General features: G+C 41.8%; 1 protein-coding gene across 9 annotated transcripts in view; it reads left to right on the top strand.

Moving 5' to 3' along the window:
- Ambra1 (autophagy and beclin 1 regulator 1) overlaps window positions 1–22,309 on the top strand; it is a 199,627-nt gene that overhangs the window by 31,438 nt on the left and 145,880 nt on the right. For 4 of the 9 annotated variants that reach the window (XM_057780610.1, XM_057780613.1, XM_057780606.1 and 1 more), the window contains 7 exons: window positions 9,049–9,093; window positions 12,224–12,477; window positions 12,832–12,890; window positions 13,232–13,415; window positions 14,493–14,665; window positions 16,461–16,527; window positions 18,057–19,513. In XM_057780610.1, coding sequence (XP_057636593.1) covers window positions 12,343–12,477; window positions 12,832–12,890; window positions 13,232–13,415; window positions 14,493–14,665; window positions 16,461–16,527; window positions 18,057–19,513 — 2,075 coding nt within the window. In that variant the 5' untranslated portion in view covers window positions 9,049–9,093; window positions 12,224–12,342. The remainder of the gene's footprint in view (window positions 1–9,048; window positions 9,094–12,223; window positions 12,478–12,831; window positions 12,891–13,231; window positions 13,416–14,492; window positions 14,666–16,460; window positions 16,528–18,056; window positions 19,514–22,309) is intronic. The other 5 variants (XM_057780612.1, XM_057780608.1, XM_057780609.1 and 2 more) reach the window with 2 other exon arrangements.

Raw genomic sequence — 22,309 nt, 5'->3', positions numbered from 1 at the left:
TTCTTTTCTTTCTACGATATTACGCACACTGTAGCCCGTTCAGAGGTTTTCTTCACCTGAACCTGTGCGTGTGTCTGTAGCCTTCTGTGATTTCATGAGCCAAAGTTTACTCTGCTAGGTCCTCTGGGCAGAGCTCTGCTGCAGTGACTGGCTTCCACCTTACTGGTTCCTGAGAGCCTGGCCTCATCCCGCTGCTATGCGGCCTAGAACTGCTCTATCCACTTGAGCTCTGGCAAGTTTCCGGGTTCATGCTGTGGTAGGCCTTCTTACCCAGTCTCCTGCCACTGAGTAGCACACTGCCATCTTTTCATTAAACCCTTTCAAGTGCCCCGTAGCAGGGCCTCTTAAAAGAGGTGTGTCTCTGTATGCTAGGAGCACCAAGCCTATTTGAAATCCCCCCCCCCCCCCAATTTTCTCAGGCTCTATGTAGATCTACATGCCTCCAATTGGGTACCAAATGTAGCAAACTTTTTTGTCAGTTATCTTTGGACTGCCAACCGACAAATAATGACATGGAGACTTATTAATTATGAAAACTTGGCTACTCACTAGCTTAGGCTGGTCCCACTAGTTCTTATAACCTGTTTCTATTAACTTAGGTTCTGCCACGTGGGTAGGTTACTTCTGCTCCGTAGCGTAAGTCCACTGTCTTTACAGTGTCACAGACGTGATCCCATGCCTAGATTCTGACTTCTCTTTCTCTCTGGATAGCCCACTTGTCGCTCCTGCCGCACTACTGGCCATTCAGTTCTTCATTAAACCAATCACAGTGACACATTTTCCTACAGTGTAACAAATATTCCGAAAGTTTGTGTTCTCTTCTCATTGTCAGGCGAAAGTAAATTTACTGTGGTATTTCTACTTTCCAATAGGCATTTATTCTCATTTTTATCAGGATGATAGTAGGATTTTATGGTAAATACATAGTAACAGACTTTCATGACTATCGCCTTATTGTACTTAAGAGATTTCAAAGTTAAAGGCTGATTACTTTTTGGTGAAATGATCTTACCTTCTCTGTTCTCTGAAAAAACTATTACCTGAATTTCTGAGAAAGATCACAAGAATGATTTTCATTTTTTTCTCAGCATAATTTATTTTATTTTCTGTTTTACTTTTTGAGACCAAGCTTTGTTTTGTTCATAAATATAGCTCAGGCTGGGCTTGTCATGATGACATGTGGGCTGTCTAGCATCATTCTTATTTTTTTTTTTTCCCGAGACAGGGTTTCAGTGTCCTGGAACTCGCTCTGTAGACCAGGCTGACCTCAAACTCACAGAGATCTGCCTGCCTCTGCCTACCGAGTGCACCCCCACCACCCGGCTTTTTTTCCCCCCTGTTTTGATTTTGAAGACAGGGTTTCTTTGAGTAGTTCTGGCTGTTCTGGTACTCATTTTGTAGATCAGGCTGGCCTCAAACTTAGAACTCTGAGATTGCCTGCCTCTCCCTCCCAAATGCAGGGACTAAAAGTGTTCTCCACCACCATCGGCCATTCTTTAATTTTAATTGTCTGCTTTTCTTTTGCTTCTGTTTTCTTTGTGTGTGTGTATGTGTAATGTTCATGTGGGTTTGTGCATGGAGACCAGAGATAAATGTTGGGTGTTATCTTCCATCACTATCTTGAGACAGGGTTTCCCATTAAACCTGGAAGTCACCAATTGGTCTAGACTAGCTAGCCAGTAAGTCCCTGGAATTCTCCAGTCTTTGCCCCATCTCCACCCCATTCTGTCCCCAGTACTGGGAATACCAGTGTATACTATTGTGCACTTTTATAAATGGGTGCTGGGAGGCGCTAACTCAAGTCCTCATAGCTTGCATGGCAGGCACTCTGCAAACTGAGTCACTTTCCCAGCCCCATGGTTTCTTGACCTCTGAGGAAATGAACACTAAAAATGTAAAGCGTACAGATTAGCAGTTGATAAAGCATAAAGCGAGTGGAACATGGTTAGTATGGTGCATGGAGTGTCGGGCTAGCACGTGAACTGGGACAGTTGTAGGGACTGTCTTCCTGGGGTGGTTAGGTATGTATGAGACAGTTGTGGGGACTGTCTTCCTGGGGTGGTTAGATATGTATGAGACAGTTGTGGGGACTGTCTTCCTGGGGTGGTTAGGTATGTATGGGACAGTTGTAGGGGCTGTCTTCCTGGGGTGGTTAGATATGTAGACTTTGCTGTCAGACTTACTGGGGTCAATTTTTTTTTTTTTTTTTTTATACAGGGTTTTTCTGTGTAGCCTCAGTCCTAGAACTCACTGTGTAGACCAGGCTTAAGGTTTTGTTTGTTTGTTTGTTTGAAGACAGTGACTTAGTGACTTATCAGGTTTTCTGGGTTCAAATTATGAACTTTCTACTCTAGGAATGATTTTTTGCATTTCACATTTAGGTGGGGCTATGAGATTATTAAGAAGTTCCTTTGTGAATTTACAAATGTGCTTACAATTGAAGTATATGAGACAGAGAGCCAGGAGGATTATAATCTGAAAGTCAACCTGAGCTACACAGTAAGGCCTTACTTCTAAAAATTGCTATGCAAAGTGCTAAGGTCAGAGCCTGGCACATAAAAATGTTAGCTGTTATTGTAACTATTACCTCATATTATTTGAGGTAATATCTATTTGAGGCATGTAGACAGTAAATGCAGAATATTTTGGATTAAGAATATGAAGAATACTCTTGTTTGTTTTCATAGTACTTTATGTAGCTGACATACTAACTTTGCATTAGATGTGTGTGCTGCTACTTACTGAGTAGATATCCTTTATTGACCTTTATTTATTGCTTAAAATTCTTTAAATTTGTGTAGCCGTCTTCTTAAACAACTATTATCTACCTTAGTCTCTGAAAAAAAAAACATTTTCAAGTAATTTTACAAACTGCACATTTTGGCCGGGTGGTGGTGGCGCACGCCTTTAATCCCAGCACTTGGGAGGCAGAGGTAGGCGGATCTCTGTGAGTTCGAGACCAGCCTGGTCTACAAGAACTAGTTCCAGGACAAGCTCCAAAGCTACAGAGAAACCCTGTCTCGAAAAACAAAAAACAAAACAAAACCAAACTGCACATTTTATGTTTTATGAATTTTTTATTTTTTTATTATCAATCCTGTAGTAACCACATGGTTAGAAAGATACTCTTCTACTTTAAAGTTTTCATTTCTTTTTTCTTTTTGTGGTTTTTCGAGACAGGGGTTCCCTGTGTAGCTTTTGGAGCCTATCCTGAAACTTGCTCTGTAGAACAAGTGGGTCTCAAACTCACAGAGATCCGCCTGCCTCTGCCTCTTGAGTGCTGGGATTAAAGGCGTGTGCCACCATTGCTCGACAAGTTTTTATTTCTTAATATATGGTAATATGATTTTTAATATGTCAAAAGTGAAAAAAGATGATGCTGATAAAATGTTTAATCTGAAATGGTTTTGAGCATGCTGCAGCAGATACTTTTTTTGTAGGATTTTATTTGTTCATTTATTTGATGCTTGGGAACCATTTAAAAATTATTTTATGTGTATGAGGGTTTTTTGCCTGTTTGAATATATACCACATTCATGCTTGAGGACCATTTAAAAGTTATTTTATGTGTATGAAGGATTTTGCCCATCTCTATGTATGTGTTCCACATTCATGCATGGTGCTTGTGGGAATCAGAAGAGACTGTTGGATCTCCTGGAATTAGAATTACAGATGGTTGTGAGCTGCCATGTAGGTGCTGGGAACCTGACCTGGTTCTCTAGAAGAAAATAGTCAGTGCTCTTAGCCACCCAGCCATTTCCCAGCCTTTGAGGACTGTTTTGTTAGTTTGATAACCCCTCAGTCCCAGCCAGGAGCTTGACGTGGAGACTGAGTTGGTCCCGGATTCACAGAAATCTCCTCACCTCTGCCTCGTGAGTGAGTGCTGAGATTAGATAATATGCCACCACACCTAGAAAAATCCTACGCTGGGAGTTGAATTTAGGCCATCTGGTTGAATCCAGGAACCCTATTGCTAGACTAGACCATGTGGAAGATGTTTTATTAAGTGGGGAGACCAGCTATAAACCCCAGCAGCATTCAAGAGGAGGCAAATAGAGAAGAAAAAAAGGAGGAGGAAGAAGAGGAGGAGGAGGAGGGTTTGCCTTCAGAATTGGCTACTTGTTTACTTGTTTATAGTTTTGAATTGTTTTGTTTCCCAAAATTCTGTTTCTCCCCTAAATTTAGTCTAGTGTAAAAGACTGACAAGAGACAGATATGATAATGAGGGGTTTGGTGCTTTTTAGATTTTGGTTCTATATAGTGTTTGAATTGTCCTATAGTGTGCCTTGTAGTAAGGTCCTGCTGATGAAAACAAAGCTTCCAATTATAGAAAAGCTTCTGTGTAGAAACTCCACCCACATGGTGTTTCTGTAAAGCACCAGACCACTTTTAGGCCTCTAATTAAAGACTTGACATTTTGTAGTTAATTTTCCAGTTGTTGGGAGAACTTTAGTTATGCAAGTGATCTTAGAATTATTTAAAGAATTACTTAAATATATCTTTCTTCTGATAGTACTGGACATCAACCCACTGCTTTCATGAAGTCTAGACAGTTATTGAGCCACTGAGCTAGCTAACCAGCTCAAGATTTAAAATAAAAAGATTTATGATTATTTATTATTATTTGTATGTTATCTCTGTGAGCATTTGGTGTGTGTGTGTGTTTGCGCGCGCATGTGCACACCAATGGAGCCAGAAGACATCAGAGTACCTGGAGCAGTAGTTCTCAACCTGTGAGTGGGGGGGGGGGTGTAGCAAAGTTACAGTTATGAAGTAGCAACGAAAATAATCTTATGGTTTGGGGTACCATCTTTAGTAAGGTTGAGAAGCAATGCCCTACAGTTTGAGTTATAAGCAGTTGTGAGAATCCCCATGTGTGTGCTCAGAACTGAGGATGGATTCTCTGGAAGTGCTCTTAGCTTCAGAGTCATCTCCCCCCACTTTCAGTCTTCCTCCCTCCCTCCCTCCCTCCCTCCCTCCCTCCCTCCCTCCCTCCCTCCCTCCCTCCCTCCCTCCCTCCCTCCCTCCCTCCCTCCCTCTCTCCCTCCCTCCCTTCTTTCTTTCATGGTCAGATCTTCTTTAGTCTTAAGGACTTTCAGTCTGTCAGCCTCTGTCTCTCGAGTTCTGTAATTACTGATTTGTGCTATCCATCGTGCCTGGCTCTAGGGTTTTTTGTTTTTGTTTTTCAACACAGGATTTCTCTGTATAGCTATGGCTGTCCTGAAATTTGTTCTGTAGACCAGGCTGGCCTTGAACTCAGAGATTTTTGCCTACCTCTGCCTCACAAGTGCTGGGATTAAAGGCATGGACTGCCACTGGCTGACTGGCTTTAGGGGTTTCAATTACTTATGTATATTAAAAAATTTTAATTTTATGTGTATGAATATTTTGTTTTCATATATGTTGGTGCATCTTATGTGTACCTTGTGCCTGATGATGTCGGTATTGGATCCCCTGGAACTGGAATTGCAGACAGTTGTGAACTGCCTTGTAGGTGCTAGTAATTGAACCCAGGTCCTCTGGAAGAGCAGCTGGTACTCTTGAGCACTGAACCATGTCTCCAGTCTAGATTTGTAATTTTATTACATTTATTTTATTTTTATTTTATTTTTTTTGGTTTAAAATTTATTTTATGCATTGTGTATATGCTCGCACATGCAGATGCTATATCACATTTGTAGAGGCCAGAGGACAGCCTTTGTGTGTTGGCTTTAGGGCTTGAACTCAGGCTGTCAGACTTGGTAGGAGTGCTACTATTTGCTGAGCCATGTCACCTGCCCCAGATTATAATTTTTTTCCCCAAGAGTTAAATCTTGGATTAAAACCTATATATTACTGAATATGTGCCAGTATTTCATGGCTGATTTTATTCTTAGATTTTTGTCTTCATGTACACATTCAGGTGGCAGACACATTAACAGTTAAATAAATGAGGAAATTGAACTCTATTAGCAGCTAAGCAGGGGGCTGGGGTCCTGCAACTCAATTAGTAGAGTGATTGCCTAACATGCGTGAAACTCACCCTAGGTTTAATTTCTAGCACTGAAAACTGTGTGCTGATACATTGGGGAGGTAGAGGCAGGAGGATCAGAAGTTCATAGTCATTCTTGGCTATCTAGGGAGCTGGGGGGAGTTGTTCGAAAACAACTGAAGGGGTTTTAATTTTTGTAATCACAGTCTCCAAATGCTATAAGAGAAGATCAGCTTGTCAGATGGCTCAGCAGTCATACTGCTCTTGTATATGACCTGATCTCAGTTCTGAGCACCTGTGTGCTCACAGGATGACCTCCTCCTTCAACTCCAAGCAAACTCTACCCACAGAGGATTCGATGTCCTCTTGCAACTGCACTTTGTCCATGCTCCTGCGATGCACAAAGACATACTTTAAAATATTAAAAAAAATATATTAATTAATTTTATAAAGACAGGGTCTCTTTTGAGACATGGTGTAGCCCTGCTTGGCCTAGAACTGTCTGCCTCTGCCTCTCACGTTCTGGCATTAAAGGAATGCACCACCACACTCAGCTTTTCTAAAGACAGATTTGTGTGTGTGTGTGTGTGTGTGTGTGTGTGTGTGTCTAAAGTATTAGGTTGTAGGTACAGTTGTTGCTTCTAGTGTTTGTTTTGTTTGCTGCTATGGATTGAGCCTGGTTCTTTTAGTATGCTAAGAATATATTTTCTACTATTATGTTACACTCCTAATTTCAATTCTGCTTGCCTTATTTTATGGATGTGGAGAAGTTTTAGTTGCATTTAATCATTTTGGCCACACACACAGTCTTTATTTTTTTAGGCTTTTGGATATAAGGTTTCTCTGTGTAGCCCTGGCTGTTCTAGAATAAATTTAAGTCATTTTGTAGATTGCTGGCATTTAGCTCCCAAGTGCTGGGATTAAAGGTGGGTGCTATCACCACCTCGCTACTAAACAGCTACTATATTTGTTCCCTGAGTATGTTTTGCTTTGTTGTTTGCTAACTACCTTTGAAATGTTTCCTAGAAATTTGCTATTTTGAGAAATTATGGCACCTGTGGGTTTCCTTGGCCTTATTATTGGGAACTGTAGTGAACTCAGGAGGATTCACTAATAATGACAACGGTAACAGCAGTGAATGTCAACGCTTCCACATCTCTGTACTTAACTGGAGCATTACAACAATCTTACAGAGAACGAGGACCCTGAGTCTCAAAGGTTTTAAGTGACTTGCCCAAAGTCTTTTTTTTCCCCCTACTCTTTATCCATTGGTTGGTTTGAAATAGAGTCTTACGGAGTAGCTCTGGCTGGCTTGAAATTAGGTGTGTTGGCTAGGTTGACCTCTTGTTTCTTGTTTTTGTTTTGTTTTTGATTCTTTGTAGCCCTGATTATCCTGGAACTTGCTTTGTAGACCAGGTTGGCCTTGAATTCACAGAAATGTGCTAATCTCTGCTTCCTGAGAGCTAGAATTAAAGGTGTGCACCACTGCCACCCAGCACCAAAAATATTAACTAGAAGGTGGAAGAATTTCATTGGCTTAGATGATCAAATTGCAAGAAGGACCTGTAACTCTTAGTTCCTAGTGAGCTGTGGCATACTTTAGATGATTCTCTGTAGAGTAGTTAAATGGCATAGAAAACTGTGAAGGTAATTCCCCACACTTTATCTTTTTCTTTTTTCTTTTTTCTTTTTTTTTTTTCCGAGACAGGGTCTCTCTGTCTTTGGAGTCTTTCTTGGAACTAGCTCTTGTAGACCAGGCCGGCCTCGAACTTACAGAGATCCGCCTGCCTCTGCCTCTCGAGAGTTGGTATTAAAGGTGTGTGCCACCACCACCTGGGCCCCTCACTTTATCTTTTTGAATGATTAGATTTATGTGTTTAGGTAAATGGGGTGGAACGTTGGCATTGATTTTTGTGTGTATGTATGTGTGTGTGTGTGTGTATATCCTTGTCATTTTCTCTTTCTTCTACTTGTATACGGCTTTTTATGATTAAGCAATTATTTGGGGGACTTCACATTGGCACAGACACTGTTCTAGATGCCTCTTCACTTCTGCCCACTAGTCAGTAAGATTGTTGCTGGTTTGAACTCTTGAGTTTAGGTTCCCTGGGAATTGATAGACATGCTTTTTGGTAATTTTTTTGGCGGGGAGTAGGAGGGGAGAGACAGGGTTTCTCTATGTAGCTCTAGCTGTCCTGAAACTCACCGTAGAGCAGACTGACCTCGAACTCAGATCGGCCTGCCTCTGCTACCACTGCCTGCCCTTTTTAGTGAACTTGATGTTTAGCTTTTTAGTTGTCTTGATGGTGATATTTGTAGGAACTCATTCTGGTTTTGATTCCTGTAGGAACTTAATGTTATATCATGGTTCTTTGAATTATACAATATTTGTAGCCTGGCCGGGCGGTGGTGGTGCACGCCTTTAATCCCAGCACTCAGGAGGCAGAGGCAGGCGGATCTCTGTGAGTTCGAGACCAGCCTGGTCTACAAGAGCTAGTTCCAGACAGACTCCAAAACCACAGAGAAACCATTTCTCGAAAAACCAAAAAAAAAAAAAAAAAAAAAAAAAAAATTGTAACCTGTACTTTGTTTGTCCTTTTGAGTTATAGGAGAACAGAAAGGCAGATTTTTTTAAATTTATTTTTTGAACATTGTTGTTTTGCCTGCATGTACGCCTGTGTGAGGATGTCAGAAGCCTGGAACTGGAGTTAAAGAGTTGTGAGCCGCCATGTGGTTGCTAGGAATTGAACCCAGGTCCTCTGGAAGAGCAGCCAGTGCTCTTAACTGCTGAACAATCTCTACCCCTTTATTTTATTTTACTTTTTTAAAGACTGGACCTGGCCAATGAAGTTGTTCAAGGGATAAAGGTGCTTCCTGGAACCCACAGGGTGAAAAGAGAGAACTGACTGCTGCAGGTTATCTTGTGACTTGATGTGTGCTCCCACGCACGCACGCACGCACGCACGCACGCACGCACGCACACACACACACACAAACCAAGGGGGATTGCTGCTGCTGTGTCTACAGTTGTTATGAGATTGTAAATGACTTACTTGTACTTTTTGTTGCATTATTAGGTCGAAGGATTTTCAAAGTGTTTCTTCTGAAGTTCTCTATATTAGGTAAGATAATTATGGTTTCAATATAGAGTTAAGGTGAACATTAGAGCTGTTTTTCTTGAACCTTCTTGGTTAGTAGTAAAAGGTACGAAATACTTCAAGTATTTGTTAGTTTGAACAAAGGATTCACACCTAAAATTTTGTTTCTACTCTGAGTTGTACAAGTCACCAAAGCGATCGTTTCCTCCTGTTACTTAGCAGTGACTACTCTGGAGGTTGGCCTCAACTGTGTTAACATTTTTACTGTGCATGTATTTTTGCGGTTTACTAGTTGGTGATGAGAGGCTGGTGTGTGTTGTGGTGGTACAGTGCTTGCTAAACAAACTCAGGGTCCTGAATTCAAGCCTCAACACTCAAACACAGCAAAGCAAACAAAACAAAACAGAAGAGTGGTAAGAATTACATTACAGCATGAGAATGAATCAGAGTTCTGTATTTGACTCTTTGTAGTGTGCTGTTACTTGCTGAGCCATCTTGCCACCTTCCTTTATTTTAAGACACGGCCTTGCTCTGTAGCTTAGGATATTTTGGAACTTGTCTTGTAGCCTGGTCTGGCTTCAAAGCCTTGATCATCTTGTCTGACTATATGGGCTTAGGAAATTGGGGCTTGCCTTACTCTGGAATCTTTCTGACCTTATCCATTATTAGAGGAAGAAAACGCCTTCAGCACAAGCTGTAAATATTTTCCTTATGTCTGTATTTGAATGCATCTGATTGTGTGCTCTTTAGATTTCAGCTTTTTGAGAAATGGAAGGAGGAAGTTATTGTTTGACTCATAATAAGCAGTTACTTCCTCCTTTGTTTTATTTTACTTTCAGAGTTTTTATTTTGTGCATGCGTGTGTGTGTAAGTCAGAGAACAACTTTGTGAGGTGGTTTTTTTACTTCTACCTTTTACAATGGTTATGGGGATCAAACTCAGGTCTCTGTGGCAAGTACCTTTACCTGCTGAGCTATCTTGCCAACTTCTCTCCTGTTATTTTAAAACAAGGCTTTGCTCTGCAGCTCAGGATGTCTTGGAACTTTTGATGAAAAGTTCCTGATCGGGCTTCAAAGCCTTAATCATCTTGTCTCAGATTCACAAATGCTCTGATTATAGGTTTTTGCAACTATGACCCACTCTGAGAGTTACTACTTTTGAAATTTAAAAAGCAAAAAGAAGCCAGGCATAGTGCCTTATGTCTGAAATCCCAGTATCAGTAGGAAGAGGAGGCCAGTTTGGACTGTATAACCTCTTTCTAAAAACTGAAGGAGAGCTGGGCATGGTGGCGCACGCCTTTAATTCCAGCACTCAGGAGGCAGAGACAAGCGTCTCTGAGTTTGAAGCTAGCCTGGTCTGCAAATTGAGTTCCAGGACAGCTCAGGCTGTTATGCAGAGAAAACATGTTTTAAAAAACTGGAACAACAGAAACTGAAGTAGATCACCTCTTAAAATGATCAAGCCACAGGTATGGGGATATAACTTGGTTGGTAGAATGCTTGCCTAGGATGAAAGAAAGAAGCCCTGGGTTCATTTCCCAGCACCACATAAATTGGGCATGGTGACAGATTGTAATCCCAGCCCTATGAAAGTGGAGGCAGGAGGATAAGAAGTTTAAGCTGCATAGTTTGAGGACAAGCTGAACAATATGAATTTTGTCTTTAAAAATGTTGTATTGTTACCACTCAGACAACCATTGTGTTTTTTAATCTGTCCCCCTCCTTCTCTCTCCCTCCTCACCTTCAGTGCTAAAGACAAAATCAAGGGCTTTAGAAATGCTAGACCACCATTCTACTATTGAGCTGTAGCCCCCCCCCCAGCCCTTCTGCAGAATTTTTGTCTAAGTCACTGTGCTGTGATTTTACAAAGTATTTTAAAGAATTACTGATTTTTTTATAGTGCTAGAAATTGAATACAGGGTCTCATGTGAAACAGGAGCTCTACCACTGAGCCACATGCCCAGCCTAATTATTTATGTTTGTTTATTGTGTATATGTGGTATGTGTATGTGTACATGTTTGCATTTATCTTAGGCTCTGTTCTATTGCTGTGAAGAGACACATGACCATAGTAACTTATAAAAGAAAGCATTCGGTTGGGGGCTTGCTTACAGTTTCAGAGCATGAGTCTGACCATCATGGTGGGGAGCATGTCACCAGGCAGAGTTTACATCTGGTTTACAAGCATGAGACAGAGAGGGGGGGGGCGCATGTACACCCCAGTGCTCAGTACCAGTGACACATCTGCTTCAACAAGGCTGCCCCTCCTAATCCTTTCCAAAAATAGTTTTACTGTCTAGGGACCATGTATTCAAATATATGAGCCTATGGGGCCTACTCACATTCAAACTAGAGATAGATACTAGGCATTGTTTTCGGTTGCTCTCCACATAATTTTTTGAGACAGGACCTCTCATTGAATCTGGAGTTCACTGACTTTACTAGGCTAGCCAGCCAGTACATTCCAGGAATCTTCTTGTCTCTACTTCTCAGCGCTGCAGGCTGTATACTGCTGTGCCTGGCTGTGTACTTGGGCTCTAGGGATCCGAACTAATGCTTGGATGGTAAGTCCTTTACCCACTGAGCCATATCCCTAGCTCCCTAGGTGTTTATTTTCTGTGGTAATAGGGATTGAGTCTAGGGCCTGTACCACTAGGCCATATCCATAACCCCACCTTTTGTTTTCAATCAGAGTTCTTAGTCATTTTTATTAAGAGCAAAATTTTTCTGACTAAGAACTGGGACTGGAGAGATGGCTCAGTGGTTAAGAATACTGGCTGCTCTTCCAGAGACCCTGAGTTCAATTCCCAACAACCACATGGTGGCTCACAACCATCTGTAATGAGATCTGGTGTCCTCTTCTGGCCTGCAGGCATAAATGCAGATAGAATACCGAGAATACTGTATACATAATAAGTAAATCTTTTAAAAAAGACTAAGAACTGAATAATTTTGATGGAAATGTTCAGTTTTTCATATGTAAAGTAGGGCTATAGAAGGAATATGACAAGATGAAATATTTTTGAAAGAGAAACTTCAAAAGGCCCTTTCTTGGTAGCCATAGTTAAATAGGAAAGGACACTTTCTCTTTTGAGCTAGACTTGTGTTTGCATGGAAATTGTAGGCATTATTTGGCATTGTTCTTCATTCCTTAGATTTCCATGAAGACAGCTGACAAGGACCTGAATGGCCTCGTTTTAGCTGCTTCTGTGTGTGGAGCTGTTATTTGCTCCTTCAGTTCTGACCCCTGGTGTGACAGTGGCTCCTGAGCACCATGAAGGTTGTCCCAGAGAAGAATGCTGTACGGATCCTCTGGGGCCGAGAACGGGGCACTCGTGCCGTGGGTGCTCAGCGGCTTCTGCAGGAGCTGGTAGAAGATAAGACGCGGTGGATGAGATGGGAAGGCAAGGTGAGGACAGGGCTCTGACACGGGTGTGTGGGAGACAGTAAGGTGGACATAATCTTAGAGTAGGTGATGGCAGAGAGTGAGAATGTAGTTTATCTTCTTTATGAGATTTGATATAGCTAGTTTGGGGAATTGGTTTATAATGTGAAAGCTAAGACTAGAAATATTTTTTCCTGTAGAGTAGACATTTTTCCTGAATTTAGATTTATCTTGATTTATAACTTGATCATTGTCTTTATAGTTTTAGTCTGTACTAAATCTAGAATGGCTTCTGTTAGAGTAAGCCCTACTTTATAAATCATGCTATCTGTCTGTTTGTTTATTTATTTATTTATCTATTTATTTATTTTCTCCCAGAGAGTAGAACTGCCTGATAGTCCACGCTCGACCTTCTTACTGGCCTTCAGCCCAGACAGGTACCTAATATTTAGCTGTAGCTTAAGTTTTCAATACTCTTGACTTAGCTTGACCATCCAGATTAATTCCTAGAGATTCTCCGAAGCACTGGATGAATATATGAAGATGTGTATATATACGTGTATACATATATTTGTGTATGAACGGGAGCACTGTGTCAAAACTAGAAGACTTTAAAAATCAGAATATTTCTGTTGTGTATAGACAAATTGCCAGCAGGCATATCTTAATTTCTTTTATTTCTAGTTAGGAAATAGTGTCAGTTTTTGTTGTCTAAAACTGGCAAAATTTGTTTCTCTGCCACATGTTTCTTAATTATGTCTCCATTTTGATTCTCTAGGACTCTCTTGGCATCCACACATGTGAACCATAACATCTATATTACAGAGGTTAAGACTGGCAAGTGTGTTCACTCTCTGATTGGACACCGCCGTACTCCCTGGTGTGTCACTTTTCATCCCACCATCTCAGGCCTTATTGCTTCTGGCTGCTTAGATGGGGAAGTTAGGATTTGGGATTTACATGTAAGTATTTTCTTAGGCTGCTTTTTTTCCTTGGTATTTTAAACACAGAGACTTATTTGCCTTTGGATTCTTATTTCTGGTTGAGAAACTAACCACCCTCTTGGGACTTAATCTGTGTCTATGATAGTTACTGCTCACTTGATAGATGGACATTGCTAGTTCATACTTGTCCACTATAAAGTAGACATACTAAAGTTTTCTTCTATCTCTTCTATTTAACATTGTTTGGAAGGGGGCTCTAAAATGAGTTCAGTATGGACTTCCACTGTCTTAGATCACTCTGTTCATGCTCATCAAAGCAAGATGCTGCTTGTCTCTGATTGGCTAGTGAGTTGCTCTGAACTGTTTGTACCAAGCTGGACTTTCCACAGGTGTCAGAAACAAGAACTGAGTGGAGGCCTCGTAATTGATTTGAAATCAGTAATATTTTTCTTAAATGATTGGCACTGATACATTGCTGTTCTTATACATTAATTTATAGAGGGCATGTTTAAAGTAAACCCTATGAAAACTATTTTGTCTTAAATGGTCTTGCTATTTATCCCTGGATGGTCTGAAACTTACTATGTAGACCGTCAAACTGACCAAGATCCACATGCATCTGCCTCCTGAGTGCTGGGATTAAAGTCGTGTGCCACTGCACCACTGTGCTCTGATAAAGACAGTACCTGCAAATGGAGATAGACCCTCGGGACTCAAACCCAGGGCTCATCCATGTAAAGCATGTGGCCCACCCTGAGCTGTGTGACTCCATGTAGGACTTTTTCCTTTCTCTCTCCCTCCCTCCCTCTCCCTCCTTCTCCTCCCTCTCTCTCCCTCTCTCTCCCTTGCCTTTTTTTTTTTTTTTTTTTTTTTTGAGACAAGGTGTCACTATATAGTCTAGGCTGACCTGGAACTCACTATGTAGAACAGGCTGGTCTCATAATTTGTGGCAGTCTTCTTGCCTTAGGTTCCCAAGGGCTGGGATTATAGTTGTGAGCCATCACACTTAACTCTTCAATGTAATTTTTTTGAAGTGGATTCTTCATCTATTGGCAGTTTATAATCTGAGAATATTTGGGTCTGGTTCATTTGCAGGGTGGCAGTGAAAGCTGGTTCACAGATAGCAACAATGCCATAGCATCCTTGGCCTTCCATCCTACGGCTCAGCTTCTACTGATTGCCACTGCCAATGAGATCCACTTCTGGGACTGGAGTCGGCGGGAGCCCTTTGCTGTAGTGAAGACAGCTAGTGAGATGGAGCGCGTCCGGTGAGTGTGATGTTAAGAACATCACAGCTGCTGTCATTTCAGGAGAACTTAGGGAGCTCATTAGTCCTCTTCAGGGTGGTTTGTTATCACCACTCCCAGAAACAGTTCATTTTGTTTCTTGCCTGTCCTTTATTGGCCTCATCTTGTGGTCTCTACAAATCAGGGTTATTAGGTAGAATCTTACTTAGGTTCAGAGCTGTCTGCATTTGGGATTACCTTTTGGGAACACTTTCAAAAATATATGGATGATTTAAGATAGTTTGCTGGCTGCTTGCTCACTATTGACTGTTTATATTTATCAAATTGCAAAATAGAGATATAAATGTATCAAATCTTTTAACTATACTTATTTAGCTTTTGAGATCAAAGCATACTTGGTGGCTGTGTGTATGGTGGCACATATCTGTAATCTCAGGATTTTGAATAGGCATATCTTGAGTTCATAGCCAACCTGGGCTACACAGGGAGTCTCACGCCTTCCTGAATTAGTTAGCAAGACCCTGTCCCTGTCTCAAAAAACAAAATATCAGTCTGGCTGTAGTGATGTATACTTTTAATCCCAGAACTTGGGTGGCAGAGGTGATCTCTGTGAGTTCAAGGCCAACCTGGTCTACATAGCAAGTTTCAGGACAATCAAAGTTACATAGTGAGACCCTGTCTTGAAAAAATAGTAACAGACAAGCAAAAAAAAAAAAAAAAAAAAAAAAAAACCCAAAATACCAAAACGGTAATTGAGCTTGGGATGTAATGAGATTGTCAGCTCTTGCCTATTACATATATGACCTTGGATTCAGTTCTCAATGCTACAAAAACAAGACATGTATTGCCTAAATTAGACTGGATATATTGTTTTCTTTGGGTATTTTTTTTTAACAGTTTTATGTTATGGCTGGATATAAGCTTTTTCTTGATTTCAGCCATATTACTTGATACTGATACTTTATTGTCTCTGGGTGCTAAATTTTTTGCCAGTGTGACAGGTGAGTGAAGGGAGACCTGAATCTGTGTGACAGCATTCTGACCTACCACTTAAATGGGTTCTTACCTGTTGAACAGATGCATATTTAATGTAGCTGCTTAGTGTGATGCAAACCGGGGTGATTTTCAAAACTGAAATCATGACCTGAAGATGGAGCTCAGTTGGTATAGACTTGTATTGCACGAGTGAAGTTCAGAATTTGATCCCTAGTACCACGTACAGTGAGTGTGTTGGTGCACACCTGTGTAATCCCACTGGGTGGATAGAGTCAGGAGGATCAAAAGTTCAAGGTCATCTACAACTGTGTGTTGATTTGTAAGCTAGCCTGGGATATAGAAGACCCTGTCTCAAAAAAAGAAAGAATGTGGGGGGCTGGAGAGATGGCTCAGCGGTTAAGAACACTTCCAGAGCACTCAACATTCAATTCCCAGCACCCACGGGGCAGCTCACAATTGTCTGTGACTCCAGTTCCAGGGGAGCTGACACCCTCAAAAATACATACACGCAGGCAGCACCAATGCACATAAAATTAAATCATAAATTAAAAAAGGAAAGTGAAATCTCTTTATTAATACATATTTCTTTACATTAGGAAGCAACGTAAGCCTTATTTTAATGTCTTTAAAACAGGAATCTGAGGCAAGAACATTTGAGAGTTTGAATGTGACTTGGGCTACATAGACTATCTCCAGGAGAGAGAGACAGAGACACAGAGACAGAGAGGGAAGAAAGTTTTGAAAGCACGAATTGGGTTGTCTGACGCCATTTCTCAGCTAACATGATTTGTTTTTCTCTGCTTTTCTTTTGTGATTTCAGTCTGGTTAGATTTGATCCACTTGGACACTACTTACTGACAGCAATCGTTAACCCTTCTAATCAGCAGGTAAGAATCCAGCAGTTCTGAGTTCGAGGCCAGCCTGGTCTACAAGCTCTAAAAGCTACAGAGAAACCCTGTCTCGAAAAACCACAAAAAAAAAAAAAAAAAAAAAAAAAAATCCTGCAGTTCTACTCTCTCTGAACTGGAAGTTATTTTCTAAAATAGAGCTATAATTCTGATATTCTTTTTTTAGTAGTATATGTCTATTAGATATTATATTTATTATTATTAAAATATAATTCTGGTTATAATTTAATTCTAAATACTTCAGTAGTTTTTCCATTGAGATAGTTATTTTCTAATGATATCTTCAAAAGTTACCAACATAGTTTTGACAGGAGAATCAGTTTTCTAATCCCTTTGACTGTATCATGACAAGTAAACCTTGTTAGAGTTGGAGAAATGTCTCAGTTGTTAAGAGCAGCATACTGCTATTGAAAAGGACCTGGGCTCCATTCTCAGTCCCATGTTGGGCTAATTACAACTGTCCATAACTTTAGCTCCGAGGGATCCAATGCCCTTTTCTGGTCAGATGCGCACAGAGACCCACATACACATATAAGACCAACCAACCAACTAGCCATAATGTGTCTAAATATTGTATGGGTAATTTGCTTGAATGTGTGTCTGTGTACTGTGTATGCAGTGACCACAGAGGCTAGAAGAGGACATTAGATCTCCTAGAACTGGAATTAAGCCAGTTGTGAACCACCATGTGGATGCTGGGAACCAGTCCTCTGCCAAAGCCATCTCTCCAGCTCCTAAAAGTAAATCTCAAAAACAAACAAACAAACAAACAAACAAACAAAAAACAGCACTTGGGAGGCAGAGGCAGGCGGATCTCTGTGAGTTCGAGACCAGCCTGGTCTACAAGAGCTAGTTCCAGGACAGGCTCCAAAACCACAGAGAAACTCTGTCTCGAAAAACCAAAAAAAAAAAAAACAAAACAAAAGGTAAGGAGAGGCTGGAGAACTGGCTCTGCACTGTTGCTTTCAGGGCACCCTGGTTTGATTCCTAGCACGCACGCACGCAGTAGTTCACAGCTGTCTGTGACTGCAGCTCTACAATAGCTGACTCTCTTCCGATCTCTGTGGTACCAGACATGTATGTGGCACAAATGAATACATGTAGGCAAAATCTCATAATATAATAAAATAAAAATAAATCTTTACAAAAAAAAGAATGAAAGAACTTGTCTTCTTCATGCTTGTCACTCATGTGCCTCTGGCTGGTTGGTGTTTTGTTTTCCTCACTGCTTCTGTGCCACAGAGATGACTTTTATAAAATAATTATTATGCCAGTTGTATTCATTTAGATATGTTGCCTATTAGAAATGAATAATTTAATACCATATGATGGTTTTTAGTATGAAGTCGATTAGTTTTTAGGACCTCATAGGGAGAGAGTGTTTGCTAATCAGTGAAGGTGATTCTTCTTGGATGATGACCAGTCAGTTTTAAGCTTGTCTTGATTAGTTTGGAGGTTCTACCTAATTGTTCTTCTCTACCCTCTCCTCCTGCTGGTTCATGTTCCAGGGTGACGATGAACCAGAAATTCCTATAGAAGGAACAGAATTATCTCACTACCGCCAGCGTGCCCTCCTGCAATCACAGCCAGTTCGCCGGACACCTCTCCTTCACAATTTCCTGCATATGCTGTCCTCCCGCTCCTCTGGCATCCAGGTGGGAGAGCAAAGCACAGTACAAGATTCTGCTACCCCCTCACCCCCACCGCCTCCCCCTCAGCCCTCCACGGAGCGTCCCAGGACTTCCGCTTACATCAGGCTCCGACAGCGGGTCAGTTACCCCACCACAGTTGAGTGCTGCCAGCACCCTGGGATCTTGTGCCTTTGCAGTCGCTGTGCTGGCACTCGAGTTCCTTCCCTCTTGCCACACCAGGACAGTGTGCCCCCTGCTTCTGCCAGAGCTACTACCCCTTCCTTTTCTTTTGTACAGACCGAGCCCTTCCATCCCCCGGAGCAGGCTTCGTCAACGCAGCAAGACCAGGGCCTCCTGAACCGGCCGTCTGCCTTCAGTACAGTCCAGAGCAGCACTGCGGGCAACACGCTCCGCAACCTCAGTCTGGGTCCTACCCGTCGCTCTTTGGGGGGCCCTTTGTCTAGCCACCCTTCTAGGTATCACAGAGAACTAGCCCCTGGGCTGACAGGTTCTGAGTGGACCCGGACAGTACTCACTCTGAACTCACGCTCTGAGGTAGAATCTATGCCCCCGCCCAGGACCAGTGCCTCTTCAGTGAGTTTGCTGTCTGTGCTGAGACAGCAGGAAGGCGGCTCTCAGGCGTCTGTGTACACTTCAGCCACAGAAGGAAGGGGTTTTCCATCATCAGGGCTGGCTACTGAGTCAGATGGAGGGAATGGTTCTAGCCAAAACAACTCCGGCAACATTCGCCATGAGCTTCAGTGTGATCTGAGACGCTTCTTTTTGGAGTATGACAGGCTGCAGGAACTGGATCAGAGCCTGAGTGGGGAAGCTCCCCAGACCCAACAGGCCCAAGAAATGCTCAATAATAATATTGAATCTGAGAGGCCAGGTCCTTCCCATCAGCCCACCCCACACAGCAGTGAGAACAACTCCAACCTGTCTCGGGGCCATCTTAATCGCTGCCGTGCTTGCCATAATCTTCTGACCTTCAACAATGATACCCTGCGCTGGGAAAGAACCACACCTAACTACTCATCTGGAGAGGCTAACTCTTCCTGGCACGTCTCTACCACCTTTGAGGGCATGCCACCAAGTGGCAACCAGTTGCCACCTCTTGAGCGGACTGAGGGCCAAACACCTAGCTCCAGCAGGCTGGAGTTGAGCAGCTCAGCTAGTCCACAAGAGGAGAGGACTGTGGGGGTGGCCTTTAACCAGGAGACAGGCCACTGGGAACGAATCTATACCCAATCCAGCAGATCTGGAACTGTATCACAGGAGGCCTTACATCAAGATATGCCCGAAGAAAGCTCTGAGGAAGACTCCCTCAGGAGGTAAGCAGCTGCTGTCCTCTGTTCTACCTTCCTCCTCCTCTTCTACCCATCGTCCTTCAGTCCTAGTGATGTGCTTTTATCTGAAATATCTGGGACCCATGTATTTGGTTCCTTGCATCATCTTGGGAGATCTTGCTCTGGTGACAGAGATAGGATCAGCCCTGGCGGTGTGAGTCAATTGCTGTACTGATTTATTTTAGCCTTGAAAGGGGGTGTAGATTGGATTAGAGAGGCATAAGGATATAGAATTGTTGATTCTCTTTGCCTCGCCTTTTGACTGAAATATAGATGTAGGACTGGTTGTTGAGATGAGAGAATGTCCCAGGGGACTAGTTACAGTGAAATTAAAAAAGAGAGAGAGAGAAAGACCTAGAGTGGCGAGGGATATTTTGTTTAGCTTATTGTGTGACCTCTTCTTTGAATGTATTGTTTTGAACCACCTCAATAAGAGACGAAGAATTCCATGTATGAATAGATGTACATCAAGGAAAATATATTTTTTAACATCTATTATGTTTTTTTTTATTTTTTTAACATCTATTATTATTATTATTATTTTTTTTTTTTTAATTTTTCGAGACAGGGTTTCTCCGTAGCTTTTTGGTTCCTGTCCTGGTACTAGCTCTTGTAGACCAGGCTGGCCTCGAACTCACAGAGATCCGCCTGCCTCTGCCTCCCGAGTGCTGGGATTAAAGGCGTGCGCCACCACCGCCCGGCTAGATTTATGTTTTTGTACAACACCTTGACTGCCCATTTACATTTTTTTAGTTGGTTGATTGGTGTGGTTTTGATAGTGATTGAACTTCTACCTCCAAATTCTTTGAATGGGCATTCCAGATGGCCATTTACATCAGGGTCGGGGAAATAAGAGTTCATGGAAGGAAGACCTCTCTATACATGGATTGGCATCCCAGTCAGCTCTCTTAAACAGAGTAGGAGTACTAAACCACCCACCTTATCTTCCACGAATGGCTGTATGCACACCTATTTTGATTTATTAGGGACTTTTTTCTGTAATTATGTAAAGGGCAAATCTAGCATAATTGCCAACTCCCAGAATATGGAGCCAAACTACTTATTGCTCTACATTATATCTTCTGCTGCAGCAACTGAAATTTCTATAGTATAAGCTAAGAAGGGTAGGAATATGGATTGTGCACATTGTGTACTTGTTATTTTGGAGGATGCTTTAGTCAGTCATTTAGTCAATGACATTAGTGGAATGGTTACAATTTTTCCAGCACTGTGCTAGGCATTGTGCCCATTGAAGTATACAGTAGTACTGTGGAGGCAAGGCATATTTACATGAAATCTGTCACAACTCTAAAAATTACATCCTTATTTATTGTGTATGTAGGGATGGTATTGTGCCATGGCACATATGTAGAGGACAGAGGGCAGCTTTTGGTGTAATAGGCTTGTCTTTTTATACCATGTAGGTCCTAGGGTCATCAGGGAGGTGGCAAGCACCTTTAACCTACTTAGCCTTCTCACTGTCTCCAGTCTGGTGCTTCTTTGCGTGCTACTGATACTGAATAGAGTCTAAGCAGAAAAACAGAAACGACTTGTTTAATTTTAACAGAACGAAACCATTATCAAAACAAAGGTTATATAGTGTCCAATAATGAAAAATTAGTAAGACTTGGAGAAGGAGAGACCATTTTCTTTTAGGGTAACGGCACATCCTCAAGGAGAAAATATATTATGTGATGCATGCAGAATGGTGGGAACAGGGAGTCTGGCTGGACGCCAGAAGTAGACAAAATAACAAGGTTGTTTCTGTGCCTGAGTGAGACCAGCCTTTTGGGGAACGTGTCTGGATTCCTAGCTTGGAATATTTACCTTTGCTTAAGGGTCCACATCAGGAGCCTGGGACTCTTCTTGAGCGGCAAAAAGTCAGCCAGCACAATGCCTGACATGTTGTTGGCACTCAGAATTTATTAAAAGCTGTCAAGAAAGGACTGTCTTCAGCTACTGACATTAGAAGAACTGAGCCTTTGGTCAGTGTTGGTTCATCTTGCTTTAACAAGATGTGGTATTCTACTGAATAATTCCCAAATGGCTTAAAATGAATCCCTACTGTATGCAGAGCATTAAAGATACCAGCTAAGGAGGGCCTACTATGTAAGGTACCACCATATTCTTGCTTTGAGGTAGTTGGAAGCAGAGGGTGGGGAATGCTGAGAGACGTAAGTTATGATTTCTACAACAGTTCTGTGCAAGGCAGGTATCTGTTATTTTTTTGAGACAGGGTTTCTCTGTAGCTTTGAAGCCTATCCTGGAACTCACTCTGTAGACTAGACTGGCCTTGAATTTACAGATATCAGCTTCCCAAATGCTGAGATTAAAGGCATGTACCACCACTGCCCGGTTTAAATTTCTTACTTTGCAGTTAAGAAAAGTGAGTCTCAGCCAGGCGGTGGTGGTGCATGCCTCTAATCCCAGCATTCGGGAGGCTGAGGCAGGTGGATTTCTGTGAGTTTGAGGCCAGCCTGGTCTACAAGAGCTAGTTCCAGGACAGGCTCCAAAGCTATAGAGAAACCTTGCCTCGAAAAACCAAAAAAAAAAAAAAAAAAGAAAAGAAAGAAAGAAAAGCGAGTCCCTTAGAGAAGTCAGAATTTCTTTTTTTGTTTGTTTGTTTTTATTTTGTTTTACTTTTCAAGCATCTATATTCCACTTCTCTTGTGGAATTGTATTTTTTGTAACTTTTTTCTAAACATTTATTTATTTATTATTGATGTAATGTTCTGCCTTCATGTATGCCTGCAGGCCAGAAGAGGACACCAGGTCTCATAG

The sequence above is a fragment of the Chionomys nivalis genome, chromosome 9 (assembly GCF_950005125.1).
Source record: "Chionomys nivalis chromosome 9, mChiNiv1.1, whole genome shotgun sequence".
Lineage (NCBI taxonomy): Eukaryota > Metazoa > Chordata > Mammalia > Rodentia > Cricetidae > Chionomys > Chionomys nivalis.
The sequence above is the reverse complement of the archived record's forward strand: the minus strand, read 5'-3'. Positions and strand labels throughout refer to the sequence as shown.